Consider the following 16,019-nt stretch of genomic DNA (forward strand, 5'->3'; position numbering starts at 1 on the left):
TGCTTGTCTAAGCATCTGTTAGCGCAAGACTTCCCATGAATGCATGTGTAAGTGTGTGTGTGACCCTGTGCACTGTGGCCCTGATGAAGGTTGCTCACAGCTGTCCGATGGAAGGCCACGGGGGGCAACACAAGCTGGTACTGCCAAACAGCACTACTCTACCCTTAATTTCACCTTCTCTGTCATCATTCTGTTACGCTTCTACAGACTTACTTTCCCCTCTTTATTTATCTCCTCACGTCTTTCTTCCTTGTTGTCACATTCCTTTAAACTGCTCCTACCTACCCCCTGCTCTTTCCTCCTCAGTCTGACTTTTTCTTATCCCCCACTACTCCCCCCTCATCACTCCCTGCTTTATATTCCATATCCCATTAGTCTCCTACACTGTCTGCACGTCATCAGTCAGAGGTCAATCAACTCTGAAGAAGGCATACACAGGGAGAAGGGAAATTAACAGTGTGGCATATGCTGACATACAGACTAATTGTGCATGCTCAACACACACCAAGTAGGCACAGAGTCACTTGGTGAGACACTTAAACTAACTCCAGACGGGAAGCTGTAGCAGGTTAACAGGGTGAGGTCAGTGTCCTTGAATCTGTAATATTGTCTCTTAAAAGCCTCTCCATTATGCCATAGCTTAGCTGAATGTCTCCTGTGATGTCTAGGAAAAAATAGAACAGCAATTTGCTTTACACAAAATAATCCATCAGCTACGTCATAATGGATGAATGGGTTGACCCAGGCTTTTGATTGAGTTTGATAACGGCACTTAAAAAAAAAAGGTGAATTCTCTCGAATGTGTAACTGCTTTCAAAGTGAAGTGCAGCACAAAGTGGATTGTATTCTTTCAGAGCTCCACAATCACTGAGGAAATAGGCAGATTAATCACAAAATAAAAGAGACTTCCTACAATTTTTAAGGCAGGCTTCGTCTTCAATCAGCGCAGCACCCTGCATACTAAATCACTCAACGGCTATCTCTCAAATATATTTGACTGAATGACTTGACTTCCGAATTTGATTTCACGAAGTTTCCACAGTCACTTTCATGCACACACACCTCTCTGTTTCCTATCCTTGCGTCTGCCACTGAGAGTTCAAAAGAATCATTTAGCTTTTTCTCTCCCTCTCGATCATTTCTCCCTGTACACTTTCCTCTCTTCTGTGCTAATTTATTCTTCTCGGAGTAAACATCCACTATGCTTACAATCAAAGAGAAAGGCAAACAAGGAAACAGAACTGAATAAACAGAGCCTCATTGGACTTGCAAAGATTGCACACTCAAGCAGAATGCTAAAGTTGCTATTGGAAGCGAGGGATTTTGTCAAAGACAAAGGTTAGGTGAGTGCAAAACTGTAGTCAATTCACATCAGACAATGTTTTTTTTCCCGAGGCCAGAGTTAATTAAGCTCAAACTGTGTTCTCCTTCTAGATGTTGAAGTGAGCGTTTATTTTAGGGTTTAAATGAAAATGAATCTCCCTGCATGGGGGATGGTAAAAGTCTAAAATGGTGCTCTTGACTGCTACAAATTGAGATTCAATTTTCAAATAAAATACTTGACACTGCCTTTGGATTTTATTGCAATGATGTCAAATTAGCAGTCGTGCACGCATACATTATTATTTCCATTTCTAATTATTGTAATACACTGCTTTTGACAGCCATGGCTAACTCTTCCAAACACCTGGACATCTGCTGTTCAGATAGCTGCAGCACGTCGTAAGGCATATAGGGTGTTCAAGCAGCCAAGGAGCCATGAGAGAGGATAACCAATCCCCTCAGTGCACTCCAAGAAAGGAGAACATCAATCTCAGTGACAGAGGACTATTGCCACCCTTGTTAACTTATTTTAGAAAGAGATGGGGGCAGAGAGAGACATTTTGGGGAGAAGATGCTTCCTTCTTACATTAACTCATTCATTTATCATTATTTTCTTAAAGGTCCCAGATTGTGCTCATTTTCAGGTTCATACTTGTAGTCTGGGTTTCTATTAGAACATGTTTACATACTTTAATATTGCTTTAGTATCCATCCTCTGTCTTAGTGCCTGGCTCTTTAAGACCCCCTCCTGAAAAAGCACAGTATGCTCTAAATGCTCAGCATTTTCATTTTTTCTCTCCCCAATAAGCATCTCTTCAGCGTTATTTGTACTTTGTACCTATATTGTATAATTGTGACATCACAACCGCATGGAAGTCCTGACAGCTCGTTTAAAGACATAGTTTCTGATATAGGCTGTGTGCATTTCTCTGTGGATTAAGCATTTTTTTTACTTTCACAGTATTTGTGCAGAACCTTGACCTGCTTAATTATAAAAAATCTCATAGAATCTAAGTTTTTACAATACGGGACCAAGCAGGGTAAGAAATCTAATAATTAGGGAGGCTCGACAAACCTGAAACCTGGTGTAGTGATAGGTTACATGCAGCAAAAAAAGTTTCAAGGCATCCAGAGTTCAATGGACAAAATTCCGCTGTTTACAATCGGAAAAGTAAGCCTTTAAAATACACCCTTGGTTTTATATTTTTGAACAATTTTTAATGAAATAGCCAACAACCAAAGACACTTCGGCCTATCGTTTTTTTGTTTCCTGTTCTCCTCTCCACCTCCATCCATCCATCCTTCCCTAATCCATATTCTACAATACCTTCCCCACTACCATCCATCCCCCTCGTGCCCTTCTTTTCTCATCTTATTCTTCTCCCTCTGGCACTGACACATGCTTGGCATTTCATCATCACCTAAATCATTCATAATCATCATTTGTCATCTCCTTTCTGCCTTTCATTTCTTCTCTCTCTCATCTATCTTTGCATCTTTTTTTCCTTTCTCTCACAATAATCCCTTGTAACTTTGAGAACTATATTTGAACGGATACATAAAGACAGTTACAAGCCAATTACAGAATGCAGACTGCAGCGATGGATGAGAACCTGTCACACCCTTCCCTATCATTTTTTTCCCTACGTCATTCAAACTGAGAACCCTCAACCAGCATCTAAAAAAGATTTTATATGCCCAACCTCTTGAGTCGAAAACAGATTTTTCTGTGCCTCGGATCTTTGAATGAATCAAAATGCTTTTAGCTTACCTTAAATCCTCCATTTTACAGTATTAATAGATCAGATTATCTGGTACTTTATACTGCACTGTATGTGTTCATGTCTATCTGTAAAGTTACCTTCTCCCTTCTACAGTGCCTTTTTTTTAAATAGACTACCACTGTGGTGCATTGTAGTGTATTATGAAACATTTTCTCACTCTCACTTTCTCATTCTCACCATTTAAGCTCTTGATCTCTTTGTTACTGAAAAATCTTTCGCACTTGGCATTCAGCCATATTAAAAAACCCCATTATAAAGCATTTAGCATCAAACAAACATTTTCAATAATCAATCACCCCTTTTGTTTTCTTCCTCGACTTCTCTCACCTTCTTCTGGTCCCTCCATCGTTGCTCCAGTTTGGCATCCAGGTGGTTGGCTGCCGTGGCCCACTGCTGTGCGAGCCGACGGATTCGCCGCTTCATGAAGCTGAGGGACTCCTTCCCTGCCCCGACCTGGTCCAGCAGCACAGAGAGGTCTGTGCGGAAGGCAGCCTGGGAATTGATTGAAAGTAAAAGGAGAGTTGGAAAGAGGAAAAAGTGTGAGAATGTGCAAATCGGACAGAAAGAGAACCACAGTCATTTTAAATTTTGCACCAGCAATATGGGAGTTAATCTCAAGCTTTTAGCTATGCTGCTGGTGTAACTCTAGGGTAGGGGCAGGGTTAGGGCATGGCTACTTGGGCTCAAGCCCCGGAGGATTTTGCCAAAGCCCGGAATGTTTACAGTAGTAGGAAAAAAGCTCAACATGGTTTATGTCAGTCTCCCTCCTCTGACTGCATCAGAGTCTGAAGTGTAGTCTTCCTGCAGTACCGGAGTCTCAACATAGAGGCAGCAGCAGCGGAAAATAACCCTTGTTCATAACCTGCCCAGCTGAGAAGAAGTGTGTCCTCCTCTCTGATTCTGTTTCCTGTGTTGATTCCGCGAGTTTAAAATTGGGATCTGTCCGATCTGTCAGATGGACGTAGTTACACATAAAAGTTTCTCAGCAGCAGCGTAACGACCCACCAGAAACGCCAATGCCGGAACAGATGTTACAGGTCTGTGAATTTTTAGATTAGCACTCGATGTGTGACAAGTTACGGACTGATAAAGTCTTTTTTTTAAAACTTTTCATAGTGTGTTGCATCCGCTGAAAAAAGAAAATATGAAACAAAAAAGGAGTCCAACTGATTATAAGCATTATATTCAAATAAAAATGATCTTGCAGTGCAACAAACAAGATTTAATAATAATTATTAATAATTATTAATTGTATTCTTTTACATTTGATGCTGGCTGGCACCTCTGCTGTCTTTAATGCTCTGTTCTTCACTCCGTTCTTCTAAACTCTGTCTCATCTTGTGTCAAGTCATTTTTGCTTCACTGTCCACTCCTTTCCTTTCCAGCATTAGTTTGATATCTTCAGTAGGCCTACAAGACTCTGCTCTAAACTCAGTATCATCTCTTGAAGAGAAACTGAGAAAACTGAGATATCAATCTAATGCTGGGAAGGAAAGGAGTGGACAGTGAAGTAAAAATGACTTGACACAAGATGAGAAGGAGTTTAGTTGAGTATATGTATAAATGAACTTCTTGTTCATTTGTTTTTCGGTTTTGAAGTTTATGAGATGTCAATCTGGATTACATGCACTGCAAGATCATTTTTATTTGAATATAATGCTTATGATCAGTTTTAACACCTATTTTCTGTATCAGCAACAAACAAAAAACAACCCAGAACTTTGCACATACGTCTTTCCTCCCTCTGGGCTAAGCCTCAGATCTCCCATAATCCTAGATCTGCCCCTGCCCTAGGGATGGCGGTGTGAGTAGTTTAACCACTGAAATATCTCAACAACCGCTGGATGGATTCCTGTGAATTTTTTTGCAGATATCTATGGTGCTCAGAAGATAAACTGACTTACTCTGATGATCCCATGACTTTTCCGCTAGCGTCACCCGCAGGTTGACATTTTTGTTTCAGAGTGAAATGTCTCGATAACCGCTGGATGGATTACCACCTGATTTGAAGCTGACATTCATTGGATTTTTGAACTTTAGGGACTGACTTTTCATCTAATGCCATCATCAGGTCAGAACTGAAATTGGTCCAATATCTGGCTCATCCTTTAAACTTTTAAAAAAATTTTTTTTATAAAAAAGCAAGACTGCCTCATAGAGCCTGTTTACACTTGTTTTTAAAATGTGTTTGGGGCGATCATATCACAATCGGACAGCTCTAAAGTGAAGTGCAAGCGACTACCACGAACCCTTGTGATCACCCAAACCACTTGCTGATGTTGTCTGGGACGCATTTGATCACATATTTTTTGAAATATAAATGGTCCCCAATAGGAAGTAGCATGAAATGCATAAGGTGGGGACAGAGCGACAACGTAATATAACTTGGCCATTCCACAACCAGTAGGATGAAGTGTTGCGTAACGCCAATCCTTTTGCCCTGTGGAAGGAGATGTGTTGGATTCTGCTGAACACGATATTTCCAGCTGTACTGACATGCTAACTGCTAACATGACTGGCTAGAGTGTGGATGTAATAACTTTGTGCAGGGCCCTTTGACCTTCTAGCAGAAATAACGTAGGTAGTAATAAAAAGCGAACATGAACGAAGTGGTCCAGCCGCGACTGTGAAGAAAATTTCAGCATTCTCCACATTGAGGGATACTCTGTGAGAGCTTGTGGAGGCAATTCTAGACCACTTTTTTTCAGTTTTTAAAGTACAGCTTCTTCAAGAAACAAGCCAATAACTTGAGCAGGTAGATTTTTTTCTTGTGTGTGATAGTAAACTTTAAGAGAACTGTGTTCACTTTGCTTTTTGGTTTACTATTTTGTGTCTGGCATTAGTCCACCCTGTCAAAGAAGAGTTACAACAATATGCATTTTCTAAGTAATGCTAACACGGAAGTCATTTCTTTCCTGAGAAAAAAAAAACATGTCTCAACAATATTTGTGAGCAAGATAAAGGAAGACTGTAATCTACGGTTTAGTAATTTTGGTCACAGGTTAAGATGGAGATATTGGTTTTCATTTGCAGTGTATTCTACTTTACTTTTCTGCGCTTCCACAAATTAATTACAGAAAGACTGAACAAGCCGCTGTAACTGGGGACAATACCAAACACTCTAGCCAGTGTGAAGTGTTCATGAAGACTTTCCTTATTCCGTTTGGTGATCATCCGAATTCAAAGACATTTATTATCACTGCTGAGGCCTACCCCAAAGGGCAACTTCACCTGTACTGTGCCTCTAATGTGAGGTAGAAGTAGTTGATATTAAGGTTTAGGCAATTTCATTGGCCTGTGATAAAAAAAGCAGTCGATGTCAACTGTGAAATTTAGTGCAGAAAATGTTCTTTTCCTTTATAAAAGCCAGCAAAGAGAATTAGCAAAGACTTTCACTGCTCATTTCATGAATGTCACAAAGGGTGTTGCTGTGAAGAAGCTAGAGAGCAAGAGAGTTAGATACTACATGTGTAAGCACGTTTTTGTGGATATCACCCTGCAAACTGCTCACACTAGTGTGTATTAGTTTGTCTGTGTAAGGACTTAAAGTCTTACTGTTCCATGACCTCAAAGTCAATGTTGAGGAAAAACAGAGGGTGGAGGATAATGATGAGGGGGATCAGGCCTGTTTTAATTAGCAGAGAGTGAAGAGGGTTGGATGAAGGTTAACTATTATGTAGTGACAAGGGCAGACTTCTATTACTGACCAGCATCTTTTGAACAAAAGGACTGTTAGCACTCTTATTCTACCTCTTTTGTTTGGTACTCTGAACATGTGACTGACTACTTGATGACTACCATAAATCATTCTGTGATGTGGTGAGTCAGCTTTCATCCACTTTGCATGTATGTTTATGAGTGTATCTGTGCATAGAAACATTTTATTTTGCTAGTGTCTCTTTTGCATGACTGTGAGTACTCCTCTCACCTGTCTCCTGGGGGCCTTTGGTTGCAGTATATACTGGGTGGGGGGGCTGCTGTGGTTCCTCCAGGTCAGTGGGGGGCAGAACCACTCTACCTCGCTCAGGTAGATGAGGAAGGAGCAATCTGAACCATCAACACCATAAAAGGCATAGCAAGGATCCGATGTCCAACGTGCACGCATCCACTGGATGGTATACAGAGAGCACATGCTGTATATAAGTGAAATTTACATTTACATACCAAACAGTGGTTCCAAAAGCCCAGGATCATACACAGATGAATTGCCAGTAAAATAAAAAGTTTAGAAAATACAAAATTTACAGGCTTTTTCTGCTGTAATGCATAATCACACCACCAAAAGGATACTTATTTTGAAGTAGAAACCGAGTTAAATTTCTATCCAAAACTTTATCTTTAGTTTGGTTGTGACACCCCTGCTAACCGTGCCACCACCTGTTGGTTGGTCCACCACATTGCCCTCAATAAAGAAAAAGGTTGATAACACATAATGTAACATCATATTCCAAATGAAAAGAACAGATTGACACTCACATCCACTTTCCCAGGACACTCTGGAAAGCGGGGGTCTCTTGGTACTTCACATTGGCTTGACGTCCCATCTCTCACTGCTGAAAAGACACAGTCAAATTTTACCTTCAGTAATTCAACATGCACATATTTTTATAGGCTGAATGCCAGAGGTGCTAGTAAGTCACACATGCAGATCCCAACAAGACCCAAGTCTTAAGTCTCAAGCAAGTCCCAAGAATGTTGAGAATCAAGCGAGTCAAGTCGAGTCCTATGGCAACAAGATCCACATTTAAATCAATTAAAAGAAGGTGGTTATGAAAAGTTGAGTTTTTTTTCAACGTTAACGAAAACTGTTACAGCCTGCTTACACCTTCAACCTCTGATGGTCTGCTGTGTACTTGTAGGTTGGCTCCTCCAATCAGTTTCAACCAAAATGCAACTTCTCAATAGCTAGAAAAATACATATATATAATTTCGAGTCATCTGTGTCTCAAGTCGTAAATACCAGGTCAAAGTCAATCAAGCAGCTCTCAAGTCCTCAAATTAGGGACTGACTCGTGTCATGTGACTTGAGTCCCCCACCTCTGCGGGATGCACTAGAATCCAATCCCATTTTTAAATATCAAGCTAAAGGATAAATTAATGTATGACTCTTGTGAGTGAAATACTTTGCTTCACCCACAGCTTCATATGTCCGGGCTTAGTTCACTGAAGTGAGTTGGCTAGATCGATAACTATTCCAGCGGCAATCAACCAGTGTAATATTCTCTACCAGCTCATTTAGCAGCATATGGTGCATGTCAAAGCCTCTTAAAAATGCAGATTTTATTTCTTCTCTGCAGACGTGAACTTGTTTGACCCAAAGGCTCACCCCTTGGGGCCGCTAGCTTACAGTGTCACTCACATTACAAATGTCGTCTCCGGACGTTTTGGCAATATTCGCTTCCTCAATCATCATTAACATCATCCCTTCCAGCGTATGCCATATGCGCAGTCAGTGCCCATAAATCCCTGTGGTTTCCCCTTTGCAACATTGCACCGTATCTGCTCTACTGCAGTGCACACTATTCACTGGGCCTGACAAAGTAGCACAGCCCATCTCCCGCTGCTGCCAGCCATCCTAGTGTTACGCTAGCAAATACGTCTGCTCACTTAAGCTACGCTCACTGCATTAATTGCTCCACTGACTTAGTTAACTGCTTCCCTGCTGCTGATGTGAAAGAGAAAAGAGAGACGGAGAGAGAGACTATTATTGAATTGTATTATCCTTGATGCTATGGCAATATTGTTCACCTGCTGTTCATTTGCCTCCTCTCTAGATTCTGTCCATTTCCATTTCCCTAATGAAAAACAGACATTTCTCCACATAAGTCTTCCTCGGAGCCTCTCTCCATCGACTACACACACACACACACACACACACACACACACACACACACACACACACACACACACACACACACACACACACACACACACACACACACACACACACACACACACACACACACACACACACACACACACACACACACACACACACACACACACACACACACACACACACACACACACACACACACACACACACACACACACACACACACACACACACACACACACACACACACACACACACACACACACACACACACACACACACACACACACACACACAGCTTAGAAATATGATTACAATAGCAACCACTTAAGCAACATAAAAACTTGACTCCTGTCCATGCAACACTTCAAATAAAAGCTAGTGCTTGAGGGGAAGGAAATTCTAATCATGTCCTCTTTCTCTCTATCTCTCCCGTTGTTCGCACATGCCTGACCACGAGATAAATAAACTACCACTGAGCCATATGATAATAAAGTCTGCCGGCAGTGTTTCAATTCATCTGTGATTAGAGAAAGCAGCAGTGTTTTCAGTTTGGCGTGTGCCGTTGTTCCTGCAGATGCAGCGGGGAAAACAAAAGAAGAATGTAATGCTAATTTTTTCTCATGTAAAGAGTTGGGCAATTACCCTCAGGAGAAAACATGAGAGGGAAGAATATGGAGGAAAAATGATCATAATGGGGGTGATTATGAGTGTGTTATCTTGGTATTGATTAGAAATGTGCAAGAGCAAGAAAACAACAGAATAGAAGCAATAAAGCTATGAGATATACAGAGGAGATCAATTTGCAATTCTATTCGATTCTATCCAAGCTAGAAAAGGCTAGAAATCATACAGCACAGGAGCAACTCTCAGATCTTAATGTTTTAATATTTTTGGCTTGATGTTTTTGATCACCTCTTTTTAACTCCACTGCTGTAATGCAAACATTTAAGGATATTGTTTTTGATATTGTTTTTGTTATGGTTATGGAATATCAAACTGTCACCTGTGTATTTTGGCAAGGTATCAGAAGTGATTTTTGTGAGCCAGATATCCTTGTTTAAGTAACTCTGTAACTGTGTGTGTGTGTGTGTGTGTGTGTGTGTGTGTGTATGCGTTACTCTGCATGAGTGATGTGCAGATCTGTTTTGTATTCTCCTCTGTTCTGTTGTGTATAACAGCAGCAATTAAAGTTTATCTCCAACACAAGCTGACAGCTGTGCATGAGTCCAGCTGTGTGCGCTTCAAGTTGAACATCACTTATATATATTTTTTTTTTTTGAAGGGATGTTTGTCAGTTTATATTCACTCTCCTTACACCCACTTAATGTTGGTGCAGTGTAGTATTGTGTACTGTTAATCGCTCACACCATATTGTACAGTATACAGCATGTACTATATCGTATGTTTGATTTTTTTGACCACAATCGACCGTAAGTCGCTTTGGCCAAATGTGTCCACAGTAAATAATAATTGCACTGTGATGTAAAAGACAGGTTGCAGATGGGATTGTCAATGTTGATTGTGAATGTGCACAAGTTTGAGATGAGTGGATTGGATGATATGGTTTGGCAGCTAAAACTGTTAACTTAATTATTGTTCTTGTGATTAATTGTGCAGTCTATTTTTTACATGGCTGTTTGTAATTAGGGATGATCTACAGCACGTTGAAGTTTCTAAGTCTCGTCAGTATGTTAAAATGATCATACGGGTCACTTCTTTTTTCATATGTTATGCTTTCTACATTATATCTTATGTCTACATGGTGTTAAATACAACAAGGGGGTAAAAGGCATTTTGCACCAATGATGATGATGTTGATTAGTACTGTACCTCTTCCTTGCACCATGCTGTTTTGCAGTATCTGCTCCACCCTGGTGGCCATGTTGGAGACATTCTGGGCTAAAGCTTGGATCCTCTCCACCAGGCCGGCTGGTTGAAACCTGCACACATAAAAACACCACACAAACAGAGTAAGAGGAGATAAGGGGGTGTGGAAATGAGAGGTACCTCTGGATCAAGTAGAACCTCTACTTCACAAGCTCCTATCATCCCCCCCCCGGGCTGTCCTTCTTTGCTTCTCCCTCTCTCCTTTTTTATATCGCAACAGATGTAGAAGTGTTAGTGAGAGATGCAAATTGTTAGACACTTGGTTGGAGCGTGAAATAGAAAAAGACCTGAGTTGTTAATACCACTTCCTTTGTAGGGTGAGAGACTTCCAATTCATATGATGAGAAGTGTGTGAAATGTGTGTGAGTGTGTTTGTTGTGTGTGTTTGCATGTTTGAGTGCTCATTGTAGTTCTGCATATTTCCAAAGCATCTGACTGCATGATTGCACATCACGCAAAGCCGAGGCCTGCGTACCCACACATGCTCATACCGCTGTGCCCATTATGTCCATTCAAATTACTTGATTTCAGTGTGAATTGTGTGTGTGTGTGTAAGTGTGTGTGTGTGTGTGTGTGTCTTCCTGTTTCTCTGTATTTTTTAATCAGCAGATGGTATTAATCCTCATTAAAGTCAGAAAATATGATGATATGCAGGGTAAAGATATGCAGGGTAAAAACACATCATTAAAATGTGATGATCAGAATTATTGATAATGTAGGTGTGTGTGTGTGTGTGTGTGTGTGTGTGTGTGTGTGTGTGTGTGAGAGTGTGTGTGATGGTGTTGGTGGTGGGGTTACAGGATGAAATGCAAGGCTGCTTCACTTACTAAAAGTCAATGGACTAATGTGAGGAAAGTATGTTGCTTTACAAAGTGTAAACAACAGAAAAGGCGGCAGCCATCAAAGTCACAGGCAGTCTCTACGCTCCATTAACAGCTTTGGAAGTGTCACATGTAAACGTTGCTAAGTGTGTTTGCGTCCCATTTAATATGTTCACTACAACAGAGAAGTTACAGTATTCTCTAGTGCATGTGTATTTCAGGGGTAAGAGCTATTTCCAAAACATCACATTGTGCAGAAATGTGTTATTTCAGTTGCGATAAATAAATATTTTATATAGACAGAAAAAAATATACAGTGTCTATGTTAGCTTGTCAGGCATACATTAAAGGATCCTGGAGTTTTCTTTTATTAAATCAAAAAGCTTTGATGATTAAGACTCCTGTCTAAAAATAATAGATACAAAAAAAGAATGTACATTTTTGTATTATATTATTCAGTATTTTACATTGCTATTCATAATTCAACATACATTATTTTGTATTTATATGATGTGTTTATGTTCTGTGTCTTTTTATCTTGTGTTTCTGTTTTACTGCTGCACAACCAATTGCCCACTGGAGACAAATAAAGTAAGAGTGAAAGCAAAATCTTTTCCAGTCCCCGAGACTTCAGTTAAGCATGATACTCCATCCATTTTTATACATTTATGCGTGTCTGGGGCCGCTGTTAAAGCAAGCAAAGCAAGGTAGCCCATATGTTCTTCTCCCATCTATGTCCTCCAGCTCTCCCTGGGTGATCGTTCCTATGCCAAATCTGACACATAATCCTTTCAGCATGTTCTGGGTAACAGTATTTTGAAATATGATTTCATCACAATTCTATTGAAAGATGTTAAATTGTCCTTTGAATTATTGCCCAGCCCAAATCCAGCATTTCCTGTAAGTGATCCCATTTTCCTACCAGAAAGGGAAAGACAATCGCCAAAGTTTAAATAAACCTTTCCAAACATGCACTGTGTGAAAGCATCCTGAAACAGTTACTGTATCTTAATAAAAGCATCTGAGAGAACTAATTATAATTTCTACCTTCCATTCTGTGTAAGTGGGGCACATACAGCGTACGCATTAGTGAAAGTTATTACCTTATATTGTCTTATAATGAGAGCGAGCATTATGTTTGGCTATAAAGTTATATTAAAACATTAGTATTATTACACTGAGCATTTCACAAAAGTCTCTAGCAGTAGAGAATTACAGCTACCATGGCACAAGTGCTTGCTATGTATTTGGCCTGAAGGACAAAGCCTTTGCTTGTTAAGCTGAGTAAACCCTGTTACTGTAAAGTTCTCATTTGGGGAAAGCACTGTGACTGTGCAAGTTGGCCTCTATATGACTTGACCGTCTAATCTCACCTCAAACATCCATGAACTCATCCCTAGAGATGAACACAGAGAAGAATGGGAAAGTCATAGCAGTAGAGACTAGGACAGAGAAACGGATGAAAGGCTGCGTTGGAGCAGAGATGACTGCACAATGAGATCCAAAGAGGACAAGAAAAAAAAGATAGACAGAGAAACATACAGTAAAAACTGCAATACAAGCAGGCAGAAAATAAAGAGAAGGAGATCAACCATCCACAGAAAACAGACCGAGAGTACCACAGGGACCTTTGTCTTAAGAAAGCAAAATATCCTCTGTGCCTTCACATAGAAGCTAACAAAACAGATAGACTGAAACATTAAACGATGATTATGATCAAAGAATACAAGGAAATACATATTTGATGGCCCACTGTTGTGTGCTACTTGCAATGAAGCTTCCTCCCTTTTGATGAATGTAGACAGTTGGCTCTTTTACAAATGAGGGGAACAAAACAGAAATGAGGAAGAGCAAAGAGAAGACAAAACGGGAGGAAAGTAGGGGAGAAGAAACGACAAAATGAAATCCGCAGACGGATGCCAAGCAGAAGTAGAATGCTCTGAAAAGAATAAAGTGAGAGACGGAGAGAGGCAGTAAAGAAAATCAATGATAACTAGAGGATATAAAAATGTGTTCTCATGCTTTCCTTATTTCTCTCTGCCCCTCTCTCTTGTCTAATGAGATCATCCTCTTAAGGGAAGAGGACAGTTCTGACAGCATCCCATCAACGAAATCTGTCCAGGGCAAGAGATGCATGTGACTAAGTGTCAGCATGAGGGTTTGTATGGTTGTTTGCTGACAAACCACACAAAAAAAAATCAAGCTCAAAGGCACGTACTCCACGCCACCGCTTATTTCCACATATAAACAAACGTGAACACTTGTTTATGAATGTGTGAAGACGCACACACACTAACTGTTTTTTCACATTCAGTGGTATAGAAAATTAGGTTTGAACAGCATGCGTGCCGTTGTTTATTTTCCCCTTAGTCTCACAAAGCAGCATACTCCAGTGCTGGAGTGCGGACTGGCTTCCCTGGGTTATGGGGGAAAAAGCTCTTACTTGTTTACATTTCTTTTAACCAATCACAATCATCTTGGGCATTGCTAAAGCAGGTAGCAGGCAGAGATAGGATCAGTTGAGGAGAATGCCTGACATCCAGTGCATGAACACACGCTGAATGTCAGGCTTTATCCCTGAGCTGTACATCTGGTAAGCCAGACTATTTCTCCCACTCATCAATGCCCAGAGCAACTAAAATCAGAAAAGATGAAATAAAAGAATTGAAGTATGTCCTTCCCTTTGCTGCCTACTTCCAGCAAAGCCACAGTATGACATTGACTTGTGCTGCAAAAAAAAAAAAGCCTACTGGGATAAAGGTTGTTACTGACGGAGCTTAGATGGGTGCTTAAGGGAGGAGGAATAGGTAAAGCAGAGCCAGAGCAGTGATCTTGAGAAAGCGCAAGCCTATGGGGAGACTTATCAATCTTCCCTCTCCTCCACCGTATGGTAAAATGGAGTGAATCAACTCTGCATCCTTTCCCCTCCTTCATCCCCCTCTCTAGTTTTCTCAGGCTCTGCCCTCCCTTATTATATTCCCTCCGTTTTCTGCTCTAACGAGTGCCTGCCCCATGGGCGAATCACACGCTGGGGCCTTAGACATCAAGTCCCATTCGCTGCTACACAGGAGTGTGTCAGCACCAATGAAGCTCACGTAGATGAGACCCCCACCCAGTGTGGGTGTGTGTGTGCACAAGTGTGTGCGTGCGTGTGTGTCTTTCTGTGAATGCGTGCCTGACTGGCCTGAATTTAGGATATGTTTATATAAAGCTCTTTCTTCCCATTTGCTCCTCTCCCGGCTGGCTACAATAGCACTTTATCACGTCACTCATACTTAACACCCTTATACACCCTCTCTTGCTCTGTGTATATTTGCGGGTGCAAGAGAAAGAGAATAGAGAGTAAAAAGAAAGGCAGAATAACACACGCACACGTCAAACACATTCATCTATTTCTTCAGCGGGGAGCCATCACAGGTACATACTGTAATCAAAGAACAAAGTGTGTGTATGAATTGTACTGTATATGCCCACCAGTTCCCTTCGTCGATATCCTTTTCATTCTGCTCCCTGAATCAAAACTTTACTCTAGCTATTAAAGCTATTTTGCTTCGAGGATCCATTCAGTTCAGACCAGACCACAACAACATTGTACTTAGAAAATAAAATGTATTTCTTTTTGTTTTTCTGATTTTGACATCATATTGTTCACAGAGCACTGCTGTCGAAGAGAATGGCTTTCAAGGACAACACATCTCACAATTAAACAAACGTCATGTAGCAGACGTTTATATGATGAATCCAGGATTTGGGACAAAGTTTTTTTTGACTCATGGATGTCTCTGTGGGGAGTTTCCTGTTTATAACTCATCATGGCTTGCATCAATTTGTACAAACATCATTTTAGACAAGCCATGCAAGTCATGTTTACAAGTCACACATGCTCAATTCCAGTTTTCAGAGCTTAATTTAAAAGTAGCAGGAGAATATTTCTTCAGTCCAGTGAATCACGACATAAACAAAGAAGACCAGTGGTGAAAATCAGTAACATGTCCTAAGATTGAACTGAAACTATATGTAGGGGTTTCAGGTTTGTTGTTTTTTGTGATCACATATTGTATTACACCAAAACATTGACCCATGTTGCTTTGTACTTTCATTTAGTATGGCTGTCGCAATGACTACAATACTGCAATAATGTGTTATTGACAAGCCAACCAAAGGGGGTGGCAAGCAACTGCCTGTTCATGATTTTTCTTTGTTGTTCATGGTGCTGGGTCCTTTGTGTTCTACAATTCAGTGCATGGGTATGTCAGTTAAATACATTCATAATGAATGTAAGAGTTAAGAGTGTATTTTTTTACTTGCACCCCAATCTGCTTGTTATGCTAATCTCACCACCTGTTGCTATCAGCGGACAGCTAA

General features: G+C 40.6%; 1 protein-coding gene across 1 annotated transcript in view; it reads right to left on the minus strand.

Moving 5' to 3' along the window:
- Window positions 1-16,019, minus strand: part of LOC310961368 (alpha-1,6-mannosylglycoprotein 6-beta-N-acetylglucosaminyltransferase B-like) — a gene marked incomplete at its 5' end in the record, with an annotated part of 110,638 nt that overhangs the window by 54,860 nt on the left and 39,759 nt on the right. The window contains 4 exons of the mRNA XM_083933400.1: window positions 3,435-3,599; window positions 7,036-7,215; window positions 7,584-7,660; window positions 10,777-10,886. Coding sequence (XP_083789526.1) covers window positions 3,435-3,599; window positions 7,036-7,215; window positions 7,584-7,660; window positions 10,777-10,886 — 532 coding nt within the window. The remainder of the gene's footprint in view (window positions 1-3,434; window positions 3,600-7,035; window positions 7,216-7,583; window positions 7,661-10,776; window positions 10,887-16,019) is intronic.

Source organism: Echiichthys vipera, assembly GCF_963691815.1.
Source record: "Echiichthys vipera genome assembly, chromosome: 2".
In the NCBI taxonomy this organism is placed as follows: domain Eukaryota; kingdom Metazoa; phylum Chordata; class Actinopteri; order Perciformes; family Trachinidae; genus Echiichthys; species Echiichthys vipera.